General features: G+C 36.0%; 1 protein-coding gene across 1 annotated transcript; it reads left to right on the forward strand.

The window, feature by feature from the left end:
- Window positions 1–18,808: 18,808 nt before the first annotated feature.
- Window positions 18,809–25,270, forward strand: LOC114260905 (uncharacterized). The gene is made up of 3 exons (XM_082874490.1): window positions 18,809–21,679; window positions 24,093–24,478; window positions 24,864–25,270. The coding sequence occupies exons 1-2, from the start codon at window positions 18,862–18,864 to the stop codon at window positions 24,476–24,478; spliced, it is 3,204 nt and encodes a 1,067-aa protein (XP_082730616.1). The 5' UTR covers window positions 18,809–18,861; the 3' UTR covers window positions 24,864–25,270.
- The last annotated feature ends 2,655 nt before the right edge of the window (window positions 25,271–27,925 follow it).

Raw genomic sequence — 27,925 nt, forward strand, 5'->3', positions numbered from 1 at the left:
CACTAAAAATATCAAAAAATATATATATATGAAAATCCAGTACATTTTTGTATTCTTGTATATTTATTGATTTTTTAAAATATTTTTTTACAAATATTTTATTTTATATATATATATATATATTAAGTAAGGTGTGTAGGAGAGGGTTCAAGAAAGGAGTTGGAAAATTCGAAGATCTTCAAAGATCCTTGAAGAACAACTTCGAATTCTCTAGAATATGATGAGAGGCTTAGATTCTTCAATAATCTCAACTTAGGAACACAACAACAAAGGAGATGATGGAGATAAGAGATTGGGTGAAGAAGAAGGCAAAATGGCTAGAGAATAGAATAATGGCAAGGCTCTCCCATGGATCTCCCACTTTCACTCTCAAGGTTGATAATGGAGAAGGGAAATTAGTTCTTTCCCAAGAGTTAAAAATCTCCAAAATCCATCCCCTGTAAAGCTATGGGTGGGTGCTATTTATAGGCACCTCATGATGTAGGATGGAGCCCATGTGCAAGGCACATGGGGGATATTCTCTCTAACCACCTTGTCCGAGGGGGTGACCTCTCCGAGGAGGTGACTTCTCCGAGGAGGTGACCTCTCCGAGGAGGTGACTTCTCCGAGGATGAGAAAACCCCGAAGAGGAGATCAATCCCTTGGCGAACCCTTCTTCTTAGCCACACCTAACCAATGATCCCCAATCATCCCAAAGGGTCAGGGGTAGTCCCAGAGGACGTCCTGCCGCAAAATATTGCCGAGTCTCATGGACCCCCCGTGGTCGTGCCACCTCGACCCGGGTATAGGCTAGTTTAACCGAAGAGTGAATTTATCTCCACTCACCGTCCTCGGGATCGGGTCCTTTGTTCGAACTCCATTACGCCCATGGTTCTGGTGCGTAGATCCCGGAAAGCTCCGAGCCCACAAGTGTTCTGGGACTCATTAACGGAGCGACTTCTAGATTGCGTCTGAATCCGTTCGAAGCCAAGTGTTTAGGACCTCTAGGTTCGTGGATCCGAACCCTTTCGAGTCCGAGTGCCTCGGATCTCTAGGCTTGCTTAATACCCTTTCGAGTCTGGGCCCGAGTAAGTCTCTAGGTTCGTGGATCCGAACCCTTTCGAGGCTTAGAATATTCAAGAATAATGCTCCCATTTTTTTCTATTTAAAGAAAGGCCCGAAAACCCTAAATCTCACAAAATTTTTGCACAGCCGCCGCACCATTTCTCAGCCTATTCTCTCTCTCTGGATCGAGAGGCCATCTTCCTTCTTCTTTTTTTTTTTTTTCTTTTTATTTTTTTCTAAACCGAGAGACCACACCAGGTAGCCTTGTTTCTTCAACAAACCAAAGGCTAAAAGTGTGCACACTGACTGCCATCACAGCCCCGACCAACACCACTGACCTGTCCCAGCTCCGACTGCCGCAGACGTCGCGACCCAGTCACCGACCAATCCCAGCGTCGTGACCCAGCCACCGACCAGTCCCCGCGTCGCGATCGCCGCAGACGTGTGATCCAAGCTGCTACTCACCATTGCTGCTTCACTTCAGCTTAGCGTCCTCAGAGATTCGGGCATACTGGATCTCGATTTTTGCTCCCACAGCCACCGAAGACCACCACTGCTTGCATGTCGCCCGTCGTCCTAGCCCAGGCACCGCCGTCGGCCTGCGAAAGAGTCACTCAAGGCACTGTCCCCCGCGCGACCACCCCAACTCGCGCGGCCTGCACGCTTCGCGTCTGACCCATGCGGTATCGCCCACTGCTCACGCCGTGACTCCAGACACCACTGGTGCTGCGACCCAAAGCGCCACCAGCTGGCGCTATCACTAGCCCAGTTCGTCACTGTCCAGCCCGTTGTCAGAAGGGGTGGTCTAAACCACCATGAGGTGCATTTCGAATATATATATATATATAGATGGCTTATGATGTATATATATACATAATATTTTATTTTATTATATATATATGTTATTTTATTTTATTTTTTTTTTATTTTTTTTTTCTTCAAATCTGCTGGTGCTTCGTATTTTTTTTTTTACTTTGCTGCTTGACAAACTTTGGGCAAATATATATATATATATATTGATTATCATATATATATATATATATATATATTTTGTTTAGAGCTCGGATTACCCACATTAGCCTTGGCTTGTGCACAATCAATTGCTGCTTCCGGCTTCAGCTTATCCGACGTCGACCACGCACGTTCGCCCTCTCAACGCAACGTGTGTGGTCTTGCCCAACCTAGCTCCACATCGCTGCTTCCGGCTTCAGCTTATCCGACGTTGACCACGCACGTTCGCCCTCTCAACGCAACGTGTGTGGTCTTGCCCAAGCCTAGCCCAGTCTTGTTGATTACAGTCTGTAAAGTTTCTCTGATTTCAGCTTAAATTTCCAGTATCGGCTTCGGACTTCACCTCTCTAACTGCCCAAATTTGTAAGTATGACATTCAACCCCCTCTTCCGAATATAAATATATTTAAATATATATAAATATATTTTTGTGGCAATGTAGAGGGCTCAAGCAATCTGATGAAAATAAAAATAAATAAATAAAAAACTGAATCTGAATATGGACTCAATTTTTTTGGCAATCCCAATGATATTTTTTTTTTTAGCTCAAACACCGTGATTTTGGCTATATGGAAACGTGCACTAGCACTTGAAACCTTATTGAGGTGTTTGGCTTGAACATAATTTGTTGAACTTTATCATCGAGGAAAGGCCGAATATAACTTGTTGACTAGTATTTGAGCTCCTTTTTTGACATGGAGAGAGAAAACCATGGACTTATGAATATGGACTTTGGAAAGGACATTCTTGTAATTTGCATAATGATCCATTGAATCTTGCTACTGATAAGCAATGTAATATACTTCGGATCTCGGGCCTGAAATTTACTATTGAACTTCACTCTGTCCAAATTTTGAGCCCCGTATAAATTGGACCTTTAATATAGAACATAGTGACTTTAAGAAATTGACCCAATTGAACTTCATCATGAAGCGACCTATGACATTGCACCTCTTATTGATGATAGAAGACGAAAATCTATATGTTGATGATGCACCCATTGGTATTAAAATTTGTTGAGCTTGAAGAATATCCAAGAAAATGAATTGTTGATGACGTCCGAAGTTGAATTTGTTGATAAACCCATCATGTTGCATGTAACAATATTCTGAATTTTAATACGGTCAACTCTTTAATATTTATACAGGTTATTTCAGCCATATGTCTTCTCGAAAGAAACCCGTTGTCCCGGGGTCATCGGAACCGGCTCTTATGAACGAGAGGGATGTACCTCCGGCATCTGAGTGGAGGAAATCTCCTTATTTTGGTCGGAAGGACCCCTTCTGGCGGGCGGCTACCTCTACCACTTCTCTTCTATCTCCGAAGGGGGCTCCATTATGTCTCACTGAGGACACTGACTCTGGACATGAGGCCCTCATTTCTCCTTCCTCGGTGCTACGCTTTCGGATTGAGCGGGGGGACTTTCCATACTGTTATCCTCAGTTCAAGGCCTTCTCAAACCCTCCTTTTGGTTGGAAGGAGTGGGTCGATGATGTCCTCTCGGACAAAAGCTTCTGTCAGCGGCTTCAAGAGGCCCGACTATTGATCCCAGTGAAAATATCTCGATCCCTATCCATCCGTCGCAACAATGCTAGCCCGGAAGCCATGGCTCTTCGGTGGAGCACCGAGACACACACCTTTATACTTGGCCAGCACGAGATGGGGCCCACCCTTGAGGATGTGTTCATGTTGCTGCGTCTGGAAGTGACCGGCCCTGATGCCTTCGACCCTGAGCAGACACCCCCCGAAGATGATTCTTTGATCCAATCTCTGAAGCTAAATCTTCAAACTTGTGGTCGGTGGAGTTCCGTTTTTGATGGTTCAGCGAGGAGGACTAGTCGAGTAAGGACGGACCGTGCCTCCTATACTGCATGGATCCGCCACTTCTTCAAAGATCTTCAGCCCTTGGCCAGAGATGCTGACCCTGACTCTCGGGAGTATGAGGCCGGTCCGATGTATGGCTCCAGGCTCTATTTCTTGGGATTTCTGGCTTGCTTCCTTTCATTCTTCATTCTTCCGAGCACACCTCCGGATTCCCTCAATCCTTTCGTCTTCCCCTTGGCAGTCAGGCTCTTCAGAGGAGATCGGATCCATTTGGCTCCACTATTTCTTGGGAATCTCTACTATCGGCTGGATCTACTACATCGAGATATGGTTCGCTCCGTGGGTCGATATGAGCCTGTCTCCTTTATTCACAGCCAGTTCCTGCTATGTTTCTTCTTCGAGAGGTTCCCAAAATTTGCCCCTGCTCCGACTGTATTTGAGGCGGAAGTTCTTCGGGAGATAGTGGATAAAGATGGCATCCCCGTGCTCGATACTGATGGGTCTCGGACATTTGAGAAAGCGAAGTCTTGCCAGCCGTTGATTACACGGTGGTCACGTACCATTTCCACCTTATCCTTGAATACTCTGGTGGATGATCCCCGACGCTTTGTGGCACAGCCATATGTATGCCCACCTGTGGGTGTGGCCACACCGCTTATCTATCATGGTTCCTCCCGCTCGGTGTCCTTTCCTTTGCCGAAGAACATCCCTGCACCCTTTGTTGATATGCTGATTATGATCCGTCCGAGTTCATTACCGGTGTGGCATGAGGAAGGCGTTGATAGTGCCGTTTATAGGCCTGACCGCGTAGCATGTCAATTCGGGTTTGATCAATGTGCCCCGGGGCCAGCACCTCCTTTATTATCATTTTCAGCGAGCTACGGGCGCTTCAGTCGCGGGCTTGTACACACCGTGCTTCCCATATCCGGCTCTTTGACGATGCCAGGCTTGAGCCGAGTAGGGGGTTTCACCCCCTCTTTCAGGCGGTATTGGTAGAAGAATATCGATGCGTTTATTGCATTTGTCCAGAGCAGACCGACCGTATGTTTGCCTCCGCCGATTTATAAGAAGGATTCTTCTCTTCGGCTACCCGAGAGCCGAAAATCTGACCACATGTACGAGAGTTTCTTCACCTCATCTGCTCCAACTGACCCTTCTGCTCGGGCATCTGCTTCTAGCTTGGCAATTACTTCTCCGGAGCCAGTCCCTTTGAATAAGGCCTCTGGTCCTCGGACGACCCGCCTTAAGAAGATGGCTCACAAGAGGACTTCTGATGCCAGTCCTTCCGCTCCTCGCCTTTCCAAAAGGCTTCATGAGGTACCCGAAATTTTTGATTTGAAGCTACTTTCCTTTTTGCGACTATACCTTCTAAAAATGAAAACTTTTATTTGCCCATGTTGTGCAGGATCCTGCGGTTGTTGACGTTCTCAGTACCGTGGCTCCTGGCCATGCTGCCTCCCCCAGGCCGGACTCAGACTTGGACGACACCCTCCCTTCGTCTGCAAGACTTGTGAAGATGCGCACCTCTCGTATAACAGTTATAGATGATGATGATTATGAGGCTGAGTCCTCCGACCATTTTTGTGACCTTATTCCACGTATGCGTCGTCACCACCCTACCGTAGCTGAGGAGGAGCACTATCTTGGTGACGAGGTTATTGGGGCTCACCGTTCTGATGTTGAGATTACTGGAGGGACTGATGCCTCAGAAATTGATACCGTAGGCCATGCTTCTAGAAGCAATGTAGAGACGAGGTGCGCCTCTGGGAATGGTGTGGAGGTGGATGTGCTAGAGATCTCTGAGACTCGCTCTGGCACTTATGGTGATTCTCATCGTCCGGCCCTCCTTCCTTCTTCAGGGATGACTGCTACTGTTCAGGCTTCATCAGACAATGAGATCGATCAGGTGGTCTCTACACGACCAAGTGACTTTGTTGATGCTAGGAGTCCTTCAGTTGCCCCGGCTTTGCATATTGATTCTCCCTCTGGTAATCTTTCTTTCTGAAGTTTGTCATTTACTTATATCTGTGAGAAATCTTTACTTAAATGACTTTCCTGTTCCCTACCTCTAATAAGGCCTTCTTATCTTTTCTTCAGTGTTAGCTGCTATCGGGGTCCTGCCTTCACCTGCCTCAGACTCTGCTCCAGTGTTAGCTGCTACCGTGGTCCCGTCTTCACCTGCCCCGGACTCTACTCCAACTCTCTTTGTAACTCCTCACGGTTCTCCTTCTCAAGGGGGGACACCTGCCTTTGAGACGACTGCCAGAGGTTCTTCATCGCCTGTGCCTTCGAATATTTTGGATTTGAATCTCAGTGATTTTCACATTGATAGTGATGCTTTTGGTCTTTCCCCTTATCGTTCGGCGTTCTCAGGCTCGGGACCTCTGCTGGGAGTTACCCCTCCGGGTGGTTCATCTAACTCGATAGACATTGGGGAGATTCCTGAGACTAGTAGCTTTCCGGCCCCAATTCCTCCTTCAGCTTCTGGCAAAGTATCATTTCTCCATTATTGGGTAGCTCCTGAGTTTGCCTCACTTCTACAGCTTGTGCATTCAAGTTACCCGGAGACCTTTGCTTCATTTGCTTGCCAGTGTCCACTCATTCAGACTGCTCTTCTCGAGTCTTTTGCCACTATCTTATATAGCTTGGACAGGCAACGGTTGTGTGACCTTAATGGGAAAGTAGTCGAGACGGCGTATCAGGGGATCTCTGACATGGAGCGTCACCAAGTGGACTTATCATGGCTTCGGAAGCGCCTGGATATAGCTTCGAACGCCAGTCATCGGCTGGAACTTATGTTTGTGCTTGCCTCTTATCGCACCTCTATAGATGAGGCAAAGGCAACTCTTCGTGAACTTGAGTCGGGTTATGCTCGGGCCTTGGAGACTTTAGAGGCACACTCTACTGTTTGTCCTCCAGATGTAGATGTGACGGGCAGCTTCTTCGAGGGTGTCTTTAGGAAAGATTGAGTTTTTTTTTTTTATCATTACTTTCTTGCCCCTTTCGATAAAAAATGTTTTATCTAGGACAATGCAATGAAATGACAAAATTTTTGTCGTTTGGATATTTTCGCATTGTTTTCTCATTCTACTTGATAAAATATTTATTTTGAATGATACAATGGAAAGAACAATCATATGCACATGTTTATAAAAGCTGAAATATTCTCATTAGTTCTTCAACTTTCTTGACAAAAGTATAATAGATTCACTGTAAGTGATGGGATAAAACATGCACCATAGAGAAAACCAGCTTCTTCATAACGTAAGGGAAATACAACTTTTAGACAAAGTAAGAAAGTGAAAATGAATTTCATCATAGATGAGTCCAACTATGGGTAGTAATGCTTGATAAACTTTGCATTGAGCGGGCCAGTTCGGAAGCCGTCTTCAACCCTTACAAGTTTGTAGTACCCGCTTGAGCTCGCCTGAACCACCTTGTAGGGCCCTTCCCATTTTGGAGAAAACTTGGGCAAAGGCTGTCCTCGCATGATTGGGTCTACAATCTTCCATACTAGATCACCTTCTTCAAACTTCCTTGGTATCACAGTCTGGTTATAGGCTCGGGTTTGACATTCAACCCCCTCTTCCGAATATAAATATATTTAAATATATATAAATATATTTTTGTGGCAATGTAGAGGGCTCAAGCAATCTGATGAAAATAAAAATAAATAAATAAAAAACTGAATCTGAATATGGACTCAATTTTTGTGGCAATCCCAATGATATTTTTTTTTTTAGCTCAAACACCGTGATTTTGGCTATATGGAAACGTGCACTAGCACTTGAAACCTTATTGAGGTGCTTGGCTTGAACATAATTTGTTGAACTTTATCACCGAGGAAAGGCCGAATATAACTTGTTGACTAGTATTTGAGCTCCTTTTTTGACATGGAGAGAGAAAACCATGGACTTATGAATATGGACTTTGGAAAGGACATTCTTGTAATTTGCATAATGATCCATTGAATCTTGCTACTGATAAGCAATGTAATATACTTCGGATCTCGGGCTTGAAATTTACTATTGAACTTCACTCTGTCCAAATTTTGAGCCCCGTATAAATTGGACCTTTAATATAGAACATAGTGACTTTAAGAAATTGACCCAATTGAACTTCATCATGAAGCGACCTATGACATTGCACCTCTTATTGATGATAGAAGACGAAAATCTATATGTTGATGATGCACCCATTGGTATTAAAATTTGTTGAGCTTGAAGAATATCCAAGAAAATGAATTGTTGATGACGTCCGAAGTTGAATTTGTTGATAAACCCATCATGTTGCATGTAACAATATTCTGAATTTTAATACGGTCAACTCTTTAATATTTATACAGGTTATTTCAGCCATATGTCTTCTCGAAAGAAACCCGTTGTCCCGGGGTCACGACGCTGGGATTGGTCGGTGACTGGGTCGCGACGTCTGCGGCAGTCGGAGCTGGGACAGGTCAGTGGTGTTGGTCGGGGCTGTGATGGCAGTCAGTGTGCACACTTTTAGCCTTTGGTTTGTTGAAGAAACAAGGCTACCTGGTGTGGTCTCTCGGTTTAGAAAAAAATAAAAAGAAAAAAAAAAAAAAAAAAGAAGAAGGAAGATGGCCTCTCGATCCAGAGAGAGAGAATAGGCTGAGAAATGGTGCGGCGGCTGTGCAAAAATTTTGTGAGATTTAGGGTTTTCGGGCCTTTCTTTAAATAGAAAAAAAGGGGAGCATTATTTTTGAATATTCTAAATATGTGTATGCCATGTTTGCCAAACAACCGAAAAAAAAAATGTCCATGAATCTTGTACAAAAAATGTTTTATAATCCTTTGGTTAGAATAAAAATTTATATATATACTTTTTTCAACAAAAAAAAAAAAAAAAAAGTACAAAAAAATAAATTTTTTGCCTGTCAATTTTTTTTGTAAATTGAAGTGCGTCATCAACTTTATCCATAGGCTCTGTCGTGACAACATGTTTTTTTTTTTTTGGAAAACGTGACGCGAAGCAGGGTCGAAGAAATGACAGTATGCATGTCCGAGAAAATTACAATTTCTTGCACACGCAAGGGGCAAATGTAAGAGGAGCTAATTTAAGCCCACTAAATTATTTAGGCCCAATAGCCCAAGATTAGTGGGCCCGAATTTATCGCAAGTCCAAGATTGGTAGGCTTGGATTTATCGCCGTCAAACGGGCTGAATGGCTCTAAGCCTCGAAAGGGTTCGGATCCACGAACCTAGAGACTTACTCGGGCCCAGACTCGAAAGGGTATTAAGCAAGCCTAGAGATCCGAGGCACTCGGACTCGAAAGGGTTCGGATCCACGAACCTAGAGGTCCTAAACACTTGGCTTCGAACGGATTCAGACGCAATCTAGAAGTCGCTCCGTTAATGAGTCCCAGAACACTTGTGGGCTCGGAGCTTTCCGGGATCTACGCACCAGAACCATGGGCGTAATGGAGTTCGAACAAAGGACCCGATCCCGAGGACGGTGAGTGGAGATAAATTCACTCTTCGGTTAAACTAGCCTATACCCGGGTCGAGGTGGCACGACCACGGGGGGTCCATGAGACTCGGCAATATTTTGCGGCAGGACGTCCTCTGGGACTACCCCTGACCCTTTGGGATGATTGGGGATCATTGGTTAGGTGTGGCTAAGAAGAAGGGTTCGCCGAGGGATTGATCTCCTCTTTGGGGTTTTCTCATCCTCGGAGAAGTCACCTCCTCGGAGAGGTCACCTCCTCGGAGAAGTCACCTCCTCGGAGAGGTCACCCCCTCGGACAAGGTGGTTAGAGAGAATATCCCCCATGTGCCTTGCACATGGGCTCCATCCTACATCATGAGGTGCCTATAAATAGCACCCACCCATAGCTTTACAGGGGATGGATTTTGGGGATTTTTAACTCTTGGGAAAGAACTAATTTCCCTTCTCCATTATCAACCTTGAGAGTGAAAGTGGGAGATCCATGGGAGAGCCTTGCCATTATTCTATTCTCTAGCCATTTTGCCTTCTTCTTCACCCAATCTCTTATCTCCATCATCTCCTTTGTTGTTGTGTTCCTAAGTTGAGATTATTGAAGAATCTAAGCCTCTCATCATATTCTAGAGAATTCGAAGTTGTTCTTCAAGGATCTTTGAAGATCTTCGAATTTTCCAACTCCTTTCTTGAACCCTCTCCTACAAGGTGCATCTAAAAAAGAAAAAAAATATGCACTAAAAATAAAAACACAAAAAATAAAAAATTCAATTTCTAAAAAATTGAATCCAAAAAATTGAAACCAAATAAAATGATTGTATTTTAAGTGGTGCTTTGTACATACCAATCGAATATTCTTCCCATTCTCTATTCGATTATAAAAATAAAGTTTTAACATTATAACTTAATTATAATTTATTGAGATGTAAATTATATTTTAAATATTTTTTTAAAAATTAATATAAGTAATTAATTACAAATATAAAAATATCATATTAATAAGTGAAAATAACAACAATATAATAAACAAAGGATATGATTAGGCCCAAGGGCTTGGCTCCCCAAAGTCGAGTCTACGCACATGTAAATTGGATGAGATTTCTTCCGAGTAATGCACCACAAATTAGTGTTACTTGAAGACATCATGTGTGGTAAAGTCATTATTATTTTGATTTTGACTGTGAGCACTGTCCTCATTCTTGCAAATTTAGTTGGTTTTCCTCCACTAGGTTTACTTTGAATTTTCAAAGAATTGCAAAATATTAGGGTCGTTGAATTTTTTTTTTCTCCAAATAGACATGTTCAATTAAAAAAATTTACTTAAGGGAAGAGAGAATGGGTCGCTGCAGAAAGAAAAATTTCCCAAGTAGCCATACACAACTAAAAAATTTTGATAGTTAGAAGAGGTGTTGAGAATATAGTATAAGGAAAATGTTTGAGGGCCACAATTTTTGTAGTCACAATGGTTCAAAACTGTCAAAACGACGTCGTTTTGAGTGCAAAACATGCCAAAACGACGTCGTTTTGACAGTTTTGAGCCATTGTGGTCACAAAAATTGTGGCCCTCTAGCATTGTTGATAATATAAATACAACAATGATAGAGGGCCCTAATTTTTGTGGCTCAAAATGGCTCGAATTTGCCAAAACGACGTCGTTTTGAGTACAAAACAACATCAAAATTGCCAAAACGACGTCGTTTTGGCAAATTTGAGCCATTTGAGCCACAGAAATTAGGGTCCTCAAACATTTTCCATATAAATAATAAAATTATGGTTTTTTTCTAGGTGATTAATAATTATGGTATCAGAGAAGTTGCCTCTCTTTCTAACAACTTCAGCTTAAGGTGTAGTAACAGATGGGACAAGAGAGAAGGGACTGCTGTAGATATTTTTTCCTTCTATAATTTTTTTTTTAACATACATGTACAATTTTAAATGTAAAGTAAAAATTATATAAACTTCAACAATTAATGAAAATAGATTGCAAATACAAAGTTATGAACTTCACGAACTTGAAAATTACGTTGTAAGCATTTAAAAATTACATGTATAAATTTTTTTAAATGTTATTCAGAAAATTTATTTTCTCACAAAATTTCGAAACATTGACACGTACGTGTAACTTCGTCACAGCAAGAAAATATACACAAATTTGTGACGAAATTACGTATTTTATGGTTAATTTTACGAAATTTTATGATAAATTCACATACATCATGGTAGGATAGTCATCCATAAATAGGTACATACCAAATTATATTTTGATACATATATATCATGTATTTATATGCATAAAAGCAAACATGGTACAACTTTTGATGTGACAAATTTTTTTTTTATTGTTCAATGTATCCAGCCCTCTCTCAACTTTTGGAGGGAAATTTCAAATTGCAATAGTGCATTTTTTTGAAAACCAAACATTTATTCATTTTCAAATCACTTTTAGAAAAATAACTCAAAAAAACCAAGCCAAACATGGTGAATAATACTTATAGGTAAAATCGAAAAAAAAAAAATTCAATTATTTGATGGATGTATAGAAAATTTTGTGCCCCATTAAATGTCTATAACAACAGGGCTGCCAAAGTCTAAGTCTACACGCACATTATGAAGAGTTTTTTCCCCAATAGTGCACCACAAATTAGTGTTGTTATTGGATGAGCAATTGAATGGTGTAAGTCATGATACTTTTGTTTGTGTACCTGTGTAATCATTTTCTATTGGAATGTTCCCTTCTAGAACAAATTTTACTCTAAAAGACATTATGTGGTAAATTCATTGTCAACAAAAAAAAAAAATAAATAAATAAATAACACTCAATTAATATATATTAATATGTGTTTAGGAGAAAAAAGATTGAGTACACACCTAATCTTTGGCATAATACACAAAGGCCCCATTTGTTTGGCCGCTGCATGGAGTAGGATATATGGTTGTGGGTCCCACCCACAACACATTTGGTGTTGATTTGGGACATCAGCTTGCTAGTGTGAGCCACTTAGTAATTCCCATCTGTAAGGGGATTAGCTTGGCTGAGAAAAGCATGGGATTAGGAAAATAGTGAGCAAATTGGGTCTATCCAATCATCTGCTTGGACATTTTCCTGGACGTTCGGCCAGTTGACCAGAACAATGCACTTTTTTTTTTTGCAATTGCAATCTGTTATTTTTAAAAAGAAAAATTTATATTTGTTTTTGATTTTTTTTTTAATATAGAAATTATTTTTTTAGATTTTTTATAAATGTTTTTAACAATCCCAACACTATATCATCAAAACAAACACACTTTCATCTAATCTCCTCGCTAGCAATCCACGCATTAACAATATTTTCACTAACTATCTCCTCACTACCAATCCCATTCAATCTAATCCGCCAAACAAACATGGCCAAAGTGATGGTTCCAAGACTTAAAACCCATAACCTCAAGGTTATTAGGTCAAGTTTTAACTATTAAACCAATGGCCAACCTCAGATAAATTCATTATCAATCCAAACTATTTATTTGTATGGATCTATATGAGTCTCACACAGTCGTTTTGGCCCAAAGTCGGCAAAATCGTTGCTTTGAGCTCCCAAAAATTGAACATAAAAAGACCCTCATTTTTTTTAGCTATCATACTAATTCACAAAAAGAAAAAAAATCCACTTAAATTTGAAGAGCCCCGACAAAATTTGATGAAAATTTAAAATTAAAAGTCGATTGTTGTGGTAAATTATTTAAAACAAATAGATGATTGTTTTTATTGACAAAAGCTAAAAAAGTCAATTGATATGGTGAATTATTTTAAATTAATGGATGATTATTTTCCAAATACATGGATTGTGTGTAAAACACGATTAATTATATTAGTTACAATTGTTTATGGAAAAAGAATTTTTCAAATTTAAAATTCAATTAACCGTGTCACTAGAAAAATCAAATGTATTGGCAATTTAATCCATTAAAAATAATTTAATTCATAAGTTGAATTATACAAGTTTGATTAGCAATTTTATAGTTAAAAATACGAGAAGGTTGATATTTAAGTGTACAATTAATTCACTTTTTATTTAGCACTTCAGCTTGAATCATTTTACTTTTTTTTTATTTGTTTGATTAAATATATAATCTTTTGATCATAAATTTTCTTTTAATGTATGCAAGACCCCATGTCAAGAGTTTATTTGGACTCCCAAAATGACAGAACCGGTTCTGATGCTACACAAATAAATAACTTGGATTGATTTGTAATGTCACACAAATATGGAATAATTTTTTTATTGTCAAAGGACTAATCACCAGTGTTTTGATTTTGACTCTGAGCACTATCATCAATTTTGCACTTGGAGCACTATCAACTTTGCAAAATTGTTATTTCTGCAATTTAGTTTTGATAATTTTCATTGTTTAAAATGTGGTTTTATTATTAATATAGAAACAGAGTTAAAACAAGACGAATCAATCTAATATTGAGAAGATAAATTGTTAACTTTTTCATTTTCACATACACTTGGCATAATTAAAAAATTATTAACAGTTTTTAAAACTTGAGATGTCTAGAATGTCAATCTCAAAATTTTACAACTAAAATTTCAAATGGAACTTTAATTTATTTGCAACCAATGCAAATATTTTTAATTTTGAAAAGCCTATAACTATCCACAGGATCTACAGCATAACTAAGAACAAATAATTTTATCACATCCTCCTTACATCGGTTTTTTTAATTCTTGTTATTAGGTATCACATGTGACTATAAAACTATCAACCAGAAAAAATGTTCAATGGTAATGTGGTCTCCTTGATGACGATTACGACTCCTTGATGACGATTACGACCCCTTGAAATTTATAATTTCATAACAAATGATCCTTTTATCAATAATTTATTAATTCAATTAATAATTTTTAATGATATTATAAATATATTTTAATTAATAATTCAGCTAATTTTATTATCGTACAATAGAGTAGTTTGAAATTTTATTTTTTTTACAATAGAGTATTTGTAATTTTTTAAACTACTGGGGAATCCCTATTTTAAATAAATCTCAAATGATGTATTGTAATTTACTCTAAAGTTTTTCATTAATTTGATTTTTTTTTTTAAAAAAAAAAAAACACGGATACGTCAGTTTCCCCAATCTTTTATGTATAATGTATGGTGCACATATTCAAAAAGTGGGGTGTTGGAGGCATATAAAAGTCCAAATTTGAATAATCAAAGCGAAGTCTACCGGGGGCAGGGCAGCATAAACATTTAGGTATGATTTTCTTGCCCTCTTTGCACGACGGATTAATGTTGTGAATTATGGATGGATTGAAAACTCCATTATTATACATCAAAACGACAATTTGCACTAATAAGTCAACAGACTAAAAAAAAATTATAAATAATTAATTACATAAAATATAGGTAAAGTAATTTGAGTCAAGCAGTACTATATAATAGATTCTACCATCTGATATGTATAACTAAAATTATTTTATAGGTCTAGCTTCTCTCGTGTTTTGATCTTGAATTGAAGGGTGTTGTTCGTGTAAGAATTTATTCTTAATTAGGATATCATTGACTATACTTTGTTTGGTCTGTGAAAAACAAGTTGAGAGTAATTTAGATAGATTGACTGATACGAGAACAAAATTGGTATTATGATCCATAAAATTTTGGGCTTCATAAAATTTTGGGCCATAGTCCATCTTAGTGTGTTTATTATTTTATATGTGGTACGAAGGTATAAGGACTATTTTAAGTTATTTGAATTCCTTTATGCGAGGGCCCAATAATTGTTTTATTTAGGCCCGGTCTTCTCTCCTATCCTATTAGAGTTCACATATATTTATATATATGTGGATCAAAGGATTGTCAGTCCCATTGAAAGACAACGTAAAGATAACGAGGGGAAGAGCTAATGCTAGGGTTTTTCAATTGTGAATACCATTCCTTAATATCTCATGGTGATGACGAGATTAAATAGTATGTATTTAAATCTATTTTAACTGTTTAGTTTTAATTATATTATTATGGCGTTTTAATTCTTGATATATATAGATTTTATAAATTCTTAAAGTTCGGGTCTGTGAGGCTCACTATAGGTTCCGTTTTGATGATATGAACTGTTCATTTTGTAAGAGCACTCATGTATATCATCTACACAAAAAGTTAGGTCGATTTGATAATCATAATTTGTTCAATATATTGTGTTTGTCACCAAAGTCTATTTTCAAAAACATACTTATCGTCTATCTGTTTAAAAAAAAAAAAAAAAAAGAAAAAAAAAGGATAAATTAATCATATTATGATTATCAAATTAACTTAATTTTTTCGCGCGAATGATATACATGAAAGATTTCATAAAATAAATGATTTGGATCATTGGAAAACGGGATGCTTGGGAATTTCCATGGGCCTAAACAACATACTTCTCCAGGTTAGAAAAAAAGCCCAACCCTATTTTATATAAGGGTCAGGCTTCCCACAGTCTAAAAGGTGCTTTTCGGCTCGTGAGGGGCACAGCGGATCATGTTTCTTTAATCTAAATTGGTTTTGAGATTTTCTTAAAATATATATTGTTCTTTGTAATTTTAAAAATTAGAAACACTTCCCGTTACAATTTGTCATTTAACAAAATTAATATAAAAAGAGCAATTTCTAACTACCCTCCTATATAATTATAAAATTACTAAAAATATTAATTGAAATGTATTTCTGACATCATTAAAAATTATTTATAACTTAATAATTTATTAACAAAAGAAGTCATCTATTATGCAATTAAGAATTTAAAAACACACAACATAATTTTCAAAATTATCACACAAAATTAATATTTTAAATATATCCCAATAAATATATTTATAATTTGCTCTAACTATTAAAATGCACCAACACATTTGGTAATTTGTAGCAGATAATTCGACTTTGCATCTGTGATTTATGGTCCACCGGGAAAAGCCAAGTCTACCTATAATAATAATAAAAGGAAATTGCCAAAAAGTGGCAAGTTCTTATGAAAAAAAAATTATTATTACATATGAGAAAATTTACATATGAAAAAATTGGGATTAAGTTTTACACGGCTGTGCCGTAATGTTGTGGTTGACAGACATCCAAACATTACTATAACAACTATTAAAGGTATTGTTCCTCTTTGTGGGAGTATATTTTGTGAATTACAGCATGTAGCCGAGGTGACGCCGACGTGTTAGCCAGAGTGTCATGTGGCTTGGTCATGTGCGAGATGATCTCGGCTAGGCCGAGGTTATATTTGGAGATATCGGAATTTGAGATGAGCGGATAAGGGACGAGTCTTAGAATGGGGGAGGACTTCAGTCTGGATATAGATAAAATTATTAGGGAGTTTATTTCTATCTAATTGGGAGTTCAAGATGAATATTGAGCCAAAATCCATTAAAGCTAAGCTATCAGGAGCATTGAGCACTAATCCTACGCAAATAAATAACATGGATTGATTTGTAATAATGTCACACCAAATATGGAATAATTTTTTTATTGTCAAAGGACTAATCACCAGTGTTCTGATTTTGACTCTGAGCACTATCATCAATTTTGCACTTGGAGCACTATCAATTTTGCAAAATTGTTATTTGTGCAATTTAGTTTTGATAATTTTCATTGTTTAAAGTGTGCGTTTTATTATCAATATAGAAACAGAGTTAAAATAAGACGAATCAATCCAATAATGAGAAGATAAATTGTTAACTTTTTCGTTTTCACATACAATTGGCTTAATTAAAAAGTAATTAACAGTTTTTAAAACTTGAGAGGTCTAGAATGTCAATCTCATAATTTTACAATTAAAATTTCAAATGGAACTTTAATTTATTTGCAACCTTTGCAAATATTTTTAATTTTGAAAAACCTATAACTATCCACAGGATCTGCAGCATAACTAAGAGCAAATAATTTTATCACATCCTCCTTACATCGGTTTTTTAATTCTTGTGATTAGGTATCACATGTGACTATAAAAATATCAACCATAAAAAATGTTCAATGGTAATGTGATCTCTTTGATGACGATTACGATCCCTTGAAATTTATAATTTCATAACAAATGATCCTTTTATCAATAATTTATTAATTCAATTAATAATTTTTAATGATATTATAAATATATTTCAATTAATAATTTAGCTAATTTTATTATTGTACAATAGAGTAGTTTGAAATTTTATTTTTTTTACAATAGAGTATTTATAATTTTTCAAACTACAGGGGGAATCCCTATTTTAAATAAATCTCAAATAATGTATTGTAATTTACTCTAAAGTTTTTCATTACTTTGATTTTTTTTTTTTTTTTAAAAAAAAAAGAACTACACCGATACATCAGTTTCCCCAATCTTTTATGTATAATGTATGGTGTACATAATCAAAAAGTGGGGTGTTGGAGGCATATAATTGTCAACAGACGTAAGGAAAACTCCATTATTATACATCAAAACGACAATTTGCACTAATAAGTCAACAGACTAAAAAAAAACATTACAAATAATTAATTACATAAATTCAAAAAAATATTTTTTATTTTATTTTCAGAATCATAATTGAGTGTGGAATCGTATTTTGAGTTATGAGTTTTAAATTGAGTTTCGAAAAGAGAATTTGTTTGATAATGAATTTTGAAAAGAGTTTTGAGTTCTATTTTGAGGTTTGAGTTGTATTTTGAATTTTTTTGGATTTATTTTTTTAAATATTTAAAAATAATTCTTAATTTTATTTTTTTAGGATAAATATTCTATATTTTAAATATTTATTTATTTATTTTAATGTGCACTATATTTCATACATTTATGTGCTGTATTTTTTAAAATTTTAAAAAAAATTAATTTTTTTTTTATTTTAAATATATAATTTTTATTTTAAATATTTTATTTTAATTTATAAATATATTTTTAAATATATTTTTTTTTTGTTATGTATTTGATTACGATTTGAGTATAGAGTTTTGAAAGTAATGTGGAGTATCGAGTTATGTGTTTAGTTATGAGTTTTAAAAATAATTTTTGAATTGAGTTTTGAGTTATATGTTTGGTTACAATTTAAGTATGGAATTGTGTTTTTGAGTTTAAAATATTAAAATTTAAAAAATTAAAATATTTACAAAATAAAATAAAATATTTAAAATAAAATTTTTTTAACTAAAAATCATATATTTAAAATAAAAAATAAAATTTTCTTAAACATTTTTTAATATTTTAAAAAAATAAATCAAAAAAATTCAAAATACAATTCAAAATTTATAAACTCAAAACTCAAAATATAACTCAAAACTCTTTTCAAAATTTAAAATTTAAAAACATTTTTCAAAACTCATAACCAAACAAATTTGCTCTTTTCAAAATTCAACTCATAATTTTACACTTAAATCACATTTAAATCATAATTCTAAAACTAAATTAGAGTTTCCAAGTTGTATTATCTATAAATACCTCTCCATGCTCTTGCAGCTCTTCATCCCTCAATCCTATTACTGTCTTTCATAGCTTTCTATTCTATTAATAACAAACAAGCCTACAATGACATTCTTGCCCAATACACTTCCCAACCACTTTCTTTCTTTCCCACCCCTTTTACTCTGCCTCATCATCCTTGCATTCCCCACTTTTTTTTATTATGCTGCTTTTGCTTCTTCCTTAACTGGAAAACAAGCAACTGAACCCACGGCTCTCTTGACGTGGAAAGCTACCCTTCACAACCAAACTCAAACTCTTCTATCCTCCTGGGTTGGAACCAACCATTGCAGTTGGCTTGGAATTCGTTGCAATAAGGCCGGTAGAGTTGCCCATATAGACCTTCACAGTTATGGTTTGAAAGGTACTCTTTCTAATCTTAATTTCTCATGCTTCCCTCATCTCCTCAAACTTCGACATTTTAACAACTCACTTTATGGGACCATCCCCTCTCACATTGGTAGTCTTTGGAGACTCACCTACCTTAGCTTGTCTCTCAACAATCTCTCTGGAACAATTCCGACCGAAATAGGCCAACTAACTAATCTAAGGTTCTTGTACCTGAATAGAAACCCAATCGGTGGCTCCATCCCTCAACAACTGGGATTGCTTAGCTCTCTCAATGAGCTTGGCTTGTATACTAACAATCTCACGGGTTCAATCCCTTCTTCAATTGGAAACTTGGGCAACTTAACCATTTTGTACCTTTATGACAACCAACTTTCTAGATCAATCCCTCCAGAAATTGGGATGCTAAGGTCTCTCGTTGATCTTGAACTCTCAATGAACAACCTCACGGGTTCAATCCCTGCATCTATAGGGAACTTGGGCAACTTAACCACTCTGCACCTTTTTGACAACCAACTTTCTGGATCAATCCCTCAAGAAGTTGGGATGCTGAGGTCTCTCGTTGGTCTCGAACTCGAAATGAACAACCTCACTGGTTCAATCCCTGCATCTATAGGAAACTTAGGCATGTTAACCACTTTGTTCCTCAATCGAAATATGCTTTCAGGACTCATTCCTTCGACAATTGGAAACTTGACAAAGTTGAATACATTAGATTTAAGTCTAAATCCATTATCAGGCTCCATTCCTTCAGAGATAGGAAATTTAAAACAACTTGGTTATTTGTCATTCGTTGATAACCAACTCACTGGCTCTATTCCTCCAAGATTGAACAATCTTACACATTTGAAATGGTTTCAGATAGGTTACAACAAGCTCATTGGTCATTTACCAGAAAACCTATGCTCTAGTGGATTACTTACACGTTTTGCTGCAGATGATAACAATCTCACAGGTTCCATCCCAAAAAGCTTGAAAAATTGCCATAGCCTACATAGAGTCAGGCTTGAAGGAAACCAACTGTCGGGCAATATATCAGAAGATTTTGGCATATACCCAAACTTGGATTACATTGATTTGAGTCGCAACAATTTCTACGGTGAGCTATCTAAAAAATGGGGAAAATGCCACAATATAACCAGTCTCAAAATGTCTAGGAATAATATTTCTGGTGAGATACCACCTGAATTGGTAGAGGCAACTCAACTATCTGTCATTGACCTTTCTTCGAATCATTTAGTTGGAGAGATCTCATTGAAATTAGGAAGGTTGGTTTCATTGTTCGACCTTAGGCTGAATGATAACCAACTATCAGGCAACATTCCTCTAGAACTCGGCAAACTGTCGAATCTTAGGTTTCTTAACTTGGCAGCAAATAATCTAAGTGGCTCAATCCCTAGAGCACTAGGAGAGTGCAAGAAACTTTGGAACTTGAATTTGAGCAATAATAGATTTGGGGAAAGCATTCCTATTGAAATAGGCCAGATCAACACTCTTCAAAGTCTTGATCTTGGTAATAACTTGCTAATTGGTAAGATACCACAACAGATTGGAGAATTGCAAAGCTTAGAAACGTTGAATCTCTCCCACAATGAGTTCTTTGGTTCTATACCATCATCTTTCAATAAAATGGTAAGTCTTACTTCAATTGATGTGTCATACAATCAGTTAGAGGGTCCTCTGCCTGACATCAAGGCCTTCCAAGAGGCTCCATTCGAGGCACTCAAAGGTAATAAAGGTTTATGTGGTAATGCTACTGGTCTGAAGGCTTGCTTGACAAAATTGAACAACGAGGATGTTGAAAAAAAGGGCAAGAAAGTTATGTTACTAACTATACTTCTTGTTTTTGGAATTTTGTTTCTTTTGCTAATGGTTCTTGGCATTTTCATGTCTTTTCGTAAGAAAGTGACGAACACAAAAAACGAGCAGTCACGAGTAAACCATGATAATGTTTTTGCAATATGGAGCTATGATGGAAAAATGGTCTATGAAAACATCATTGAAGTCACTGAGAACTTCAGTGCCAAATATTGTGTTGGAGAGGGAGGATGTGGTACCGTTTATAGAGCTAACCTACCAAATGGTCAAGTAGTTGCAGTGAAGAAACTTCATGCAACACTTGATGATGACTCAGCTAATCTAAAAGGGTTTACAAGTGAGATCTGCACATTAACTGAGATTCGGCATCACAACATTGTAAAGCTGTACGGTTATTGTTCACACCCAAGGCACTCGTTTTTGGTTTATGAGTTCTTGGAAGGGGGAAGCTTGGGAAAGGTGTTGAGTATGGACGATGATATAGTAGTCTTTGATTGGATTCAGAGAGTGAACACTGTTAAAGGTGTGGCAAATGCTCTGTCTTATATGCATCATGATTGTTTTCAACCAATCATCCATCGAGACATATCAAGCAAGAATGTTTTGTTTGATTTCGAGTATGTGGCTCACATATCTGATTTTGGCACGGCTAGATTTATGAATCTCAACTCATCCAATTGGACTTCATTTGTTGGGACCTTTGGTTATGCTGCTCCTGGTATATATTTTTCTATTGCAATGATTTATTTCCAATTAAATTACCCATGTAGTATTTGTTCATTTTAACTTACTAATGATGACAAATTGCTAGATTTAAGCTTGTTATTCCATTTGTTTCTAATATGCATACCTCTAAATTCTCATGTATGATGAAAAGCCATTTTAGATGAAAAATATGCACTGAAGTAAGTAAATAGAGTTGCAGATGTGTTAGCTAATTGGGGTTGTGATAATAATTCTTATCTCTCTACTTTTTAAGAGCCTTGTAGATTGGTTAAGCCTGTTGTGGCTTTAGACAGGTTCGGTACTTTGTATATATATACATTCAAGTTTGTTAGTGTTGATTCTTTTTTGGACCAAATTACATTGTATCCCTATACTTTACACCATTTATTACTTTGCCCTTTCACTTTTAAATTATTTCAGTCAGCCTCTAGACTTCAAGTCCAGTTTCAATTGGGCCTAAGCATATAACATTTTCTTAAAATGAGATTTTGGTAAAAATACAAGTTGATAAGGAATAAAGTGAGATTTTGATAAAAGTGCAGGGGTGCTAATTGTAATTAATTCTATCAAATGACTAATCTTTGTTAGTTTTTGAAACAAGGTTATACAAATGGGCCCAATTCCAATTTGACTCGAAGTCTAGAGGGTTGACTAAAACAATTAAAATGTCAGAAGGTAAGGTGAGATTAAATGTAAAATATAAGGATGTAAAGTGTAATTTACCCATTTTTTTGCATGAATATTTTTTTTCTTCTATTTCTTGAGAGATAAGGCTCATTACCCCTCTCGATTTTAGATTATTAATAAATTTCTCCTTATGTCGTCAAGGGTTACCAAAAAGTAAAAAATAAAAACTCTTTTTTGCAAGACATGAAATATTTTCTCTTTGTTTAACGTTCATTTAAGAAAATGATTATTTTAGCAGGATTCTATGTGTTTCCTTTATTTTGGTGTTTATGGTTATAGTTGAGACTTTGGCCCGCTCTAATGACCTACCACTTGTGCAGGGATGGGTCGAGGGGGTTGGCAGGGCGACCGCCACCCCAAAATTTTGAAATAACTCCTTAAATATAGTGGTATTAGTTATCAATATTTATAAATTATATACGCTCACCCCTCCAAGATTTTATTGATTTTCTTTATGTCGATTTGCAGTGCTGTGTTTCAATCGTTACTCTTCTAACTCTAGGTTTCCTTTCTCTCTTTGCCTCTTATTCTTCCTGTTTGTTTCGGTTCTCCTCTTCTCTTCTAGTTCTTCTCTTTCCTCAATTTTTTCCTATCTTTATTGTTATTTAAATTCTGCCCAGAACTCAATTTCCATTTTCACTTTTTCTTCCTCTTCTCCATCTCTATTTTAAAACAACTTATACTTTCAATTCTTCCTCCTTTTCTTATTTCTGTATTTAAATTCTGTCTTTCTTTATTCTTCTTCTTCTTCTTCTTTGACTTAATTACATTCGATGGAAGTCGTACTTGCCAACAAAGAGATCACATTACCATTGAGCATTTTCGAGTTGACATTTTACAATTACATGCGATACTCAATTACAAGAATTAAAAAAACTGATCTAACAAAAATGATTGATTTTTCAAAATTAAAGATATTTGCAAGCTTGCATGTAAATTTAATTTACATTTGAAATTCCAGTTAAAAAATTAGACATTCCGAATTTCAAAAATTATTAATAATATTTCAGTTGTGCCAAAGTGTTTGTAAAGCAAAAAAGTCTATAATTTATCCTCTTGTCAATAGATTGAATCGTCATCTTTTAACTTTACCTATGTCTATAGTGACTACAAAATGCACATTTTTGTTAGGGAAAATTATCCAAACTAAGCAACACACGTAGTATTTTTTTCTCCTTGATTATAAGTTCGCCCCCTATGATTAAAATCATGCATCCATCCTTGCACTTGTGAACAGTCCTTCAAAAGACACTATATATAGTTCTTTGCTTCAAAAACTTATATTTCTACTGTTAACATTTGGCAGTGAGCAAACTTTCATTAATTCTTTATTTCTCTCAAATTGTTTAGGTTGGTCATCAAATCAGAAAGACTAATAACACTTGAAAGACTTTAGTTAATATTGGTGACTAACAATCCTATTGATGTCTTGAAAATCATGTATGGAAAGGTAGGTAGTTGCTTCAATGAACTAACTATCCTATTTTAAGATATTCATGGTTCTCAAGTTTTCATATTCTGAAATTTCAGCATTGGCATTCATCAAGCATTTATATAATTTCCTTCTTTTGGAACCCTAAACTATTCGCATCCTTTATCAATGAATTCCAAGCAATTTAATCAATGTCTGGAAATGGACTAGGAGCATTTTTGTTTTCTTTTCCACCCTTTCATTATTTAACTGTTTTCTGTTGTTGGGCATTTTTAATTTTGGGCAGAACTTGCTTATACAATGGAAGTGAATGAGAAGTGCGATGTTTATAGTTTTGGGGTGCTAGCATTGGAAGTGATTATGGGGAAGCATCCGGGTGATCTAATCTCCTCTTTATTGTCATCCTCGTCCTCATCATCAACATCAACTGCGCAAAGGATATTTTTGAAGGACATCTTGGACCAATGTCTCCTACCTCCGAGGAATCAAGTGGCAGAGCAAATAGTTGTTGTTGCGAAACTAGCATTTGCATGTCTACACACCACTCCACTGTCTCGGCCAACCATGCAACAAGTTGCTACAATACTATCAAAGCAAAGGCCAACACTGCAAAATCAATTCTACACGATTACATTAGGACAACTCTTTGACATCAACTGCGCGAGCTCTTGAGTATTTATTTTCCCTTTTATTCTTGGATTGCATTATGTTCTTGCTTTCAATTGTCTTCTTATACCATTCAATTTTACCCTGTTTCCAGTCTATTTTGCTACTCTTTTATTCTAATTACCATTTTACAAACTTTTATATGCCTAATTTAAAAGTATCAATCCTCTATAATTTCCATCACAGTTAGAGACACAATAATGTGTCTTGAATTCTGCAGTAGCTCACTTGTTGTGTTACATATATCTTGGCTCTCGAACAACAAGTAGGCTCTGTGGTCAGCGTAATCCAACCATGAATAAGAGAAACACTCGAGCTCTGGCCATCTTGCATGCTATCCACATGTACGACGTTGTATAATATCCTGTCTTCTTGATTTTTGTATTTCCAGGTAGCTGGTGAACAAGATTTTCCATGGGAACTTGGCTCCACTGTTATTGGACATCTACGACTTTAGTCCTGAGTTCCAAAAGCCAAGAGAACCAAGCTTGTTTTTCGACAAATGCAAGGATTCAACTGAGTCTTCATTGGTCATCTCAACCAGAGGGCAATCATCTAAGTTTTCGGTGGGTTTGTTTGTCCTATTTTATGTGTTTTGTTTTGATTTTGCTTCTAGCAGGGTAGTGGTGTGGTGTGGTGTGGTGTGGTGTGGTGTGTTGCTTTCATTTTTTAGGATTCTCTCCTATACTAGACTTAGGTGGTGTTTTTCATTCGATCTCTCTATTCCTGTGGTTCACTTGTGATTGCTTTGTATATGAAATGAAGTTCATGAATCACACCTATGATATTTAACAAGCATTCAAGGTTGGAACCAATTTTCATAGGATGGATAATTCCTTGATCATTTCATAAACTCTTTCCTTCTTCCACTCATTCTCTCGAATAAACAAAGAAATGCTAAATCTTTGTAAGTCCCTAAACCTCAGAAAGGGCTTTTAGTTTATAATCTGATCTTCAATTTGTAGCAGTGTAGGCATGGTGCTGGGGCTTGAGCTTTTGCTCTGTTTCCTCTGTTATGCTTCTTTTTTGTGTAGCCATATTGAAACCTCTCCAATTCTGGTTTGTTGTGGGATTGCTCATGATTAATCATGCATAGGGTCCAACATAGTTGGGATGCTATGTTTTTGATAATGATGCAGTGTGTGTTCCCACTTTTTGTAAGTTTCTTGATCTACTTCGGATTAATAAAATCTTTGCTTTTGGCTTATCAAAAAAAAAAAAAAAAGAAAAAGAAAAAAGGCTTTTGGTTGCAAAAAAATATCAATTCAAATACATTGTAAAACATCCTCACTATACAGAAACATTTACTAGAAAGTCAATTTCAAGCATCCAAATCATTCCTTCAACATTGATCTGCAAAAGCTTTAAGCCTTTTGCCTAGCCCAATCTCTAGACATCAGTCTCAAACATGTGCACATGTAGGTCTAACACACAAAGCAAACTGATACAAATGAACTCATAACCATTCACATGACCACTTTTGTCAACAAAAAGTGTTGTTGAATTATTACCAGAAAAATGAGCAAAGTCAAGATATCTTGACTTGCTTAAGAAGTTTATTGTATTTAAGATGAATATTTTAGAAAATATACATACGCAAATTCTAAATTCATAGACAACATATTAGTAGATCGAATAAAAATCGAAATGTTGTGTTTGGGAAGTTGGCTATTTTAATTGATCTTGTTATCTTTTTAGCTATTTTAACCTGGCTAAAATAGTTGTGTGTGGGAAGTTGGTTGGTAGTTCACACACACACACAGAGCTCATAGTTCACACACACAACTCTCATATTTAGAGAGAGAAAGTAGTCGTGAGACAGAGAGAGAGAGTAAAACATGAAATTTTCAGTGTGCAGCTATGCACTTGTGGTTGTGGTGGTGATTGTGGGAAATAATGGGATTTCAAATTCATTCTGATGATAAGCCTCATGACCCCACTCGTCCGAGTACTCCCTCTCTCTCTCTCTCTCTCTCTCTCTCTCTCTCTCTCTCTCTCTATTTATGTACATGTAGCAGATATATATCTATTTGGGGAATTTAAATTACATGTTAAAGCATCTCAAACGTTTAAAGTTTGATCTAATATATTGTATTTCAATCATTTCATTAAATTTGGTCGGTCATTCAGCCTAGAGTAAATTTTTAGCAAAACTTTCCCAACCTAGTCATCCACCTGGATGTCTTGCTAGTCATCCACCCAATTGACTGGCCAGTTGTCTACCTACGGTTAGCATCAAAATTTGATGAAAGATTAAACGCTCTTTTAATTTAATAAAAAAAAATCTAGCTTTGCCTTCATTTAATATGAGTTTAATGACATAGTTGAGCAAAAAAAAGGGGCGTGAATTTAAATTTGATGAAACATTTGAGTAAGCATTAGAGACCCTCTTAGTCAACCTCAAAAATTAATTACAAATCCAAAATTTATGATTTTACTTTTTAATATTTATAAAATTTTAATTAATTTGAAAATATTTTTTCCAAATGTTCATTGATGTAAAATTATCCCTATCTATTTTATTACATGGGTTATTGCATCCCAGTGATGTTAGGAAAAAAAATACAAATTCATGAAAAAATTTATAATTTTAATTATTAATATTTATAAAATTTCACAATGCATTTGTTATTACTTATTTAACACACTAGTGACGTGATATTTCCCCTTTGTTTATAAAGTATATAGCTCACACCATGTTTTACAATTAGATAATGCTATTATGGTACACACATTTATACCTTATGCATTCATATTACGCATGTTTATGATATATATTACTAAAAACAAAAGTAGCTAAGGACTAGGGGTCACGTGCCCCCTAACTTTTTTTATATTTAAACTAATAGTTTTACAAATAAAGATTATTTCTTATTTATCCTTCATAGAATTACTTGATTAACATGTGTGCCTCTATTTTAAATTTCTAATTCTGTCACTGAATGTAACGTATTTTTTTGGATGAAGTTATGACAATTTATGGTTGAGAAATGAAATTACGTATTTTGTGAGTGTTACGTAATTGGTTATAAAATGTTTGAACACAAAAATACGTAACATTACGACAAAATGCATAACTTTATTTCTCAACCATAAATTATCATAACTTTACCAAAAAATTACATAACATTTACCACAAAAATACGTAACATACACCATAAAATTACATAACAGGTGCATATGGTATACACTCAAATTACCATTATGCAACTGTCCAAATATTTGATTTCAAATTTTAATTTCTTCAAAATAATAACAATAATAATAATAATTCAACGGTACAACCATCATTTCTCTACAACATCATGGGTGTGCCTGGCCTTCTAATATTGTATAATACTATTATATAATTGTGCATATACACTGAGGATATGTTTATTTAGACAGACATGATATTCGGATTGGACTAATAATCTAACAAAATATAAATCTAATGATTGGCTAAGAAAATTG

This window comes from Camellia sinensis, chromosome 6 (assembly GCF_055761805.1).
Source record: "Camellia sinensis isolate YWXY chromosome 6, ASM5576180v1, whole genome shotgun sequence".
Classification (NCBI taxonomy): domain Eukaryota; kingdom Viridiplantae; phylum Streptophyta; class Magnoliopsida; order Ericales; family Theaceae; genus Camellia; species Camellia sinensis.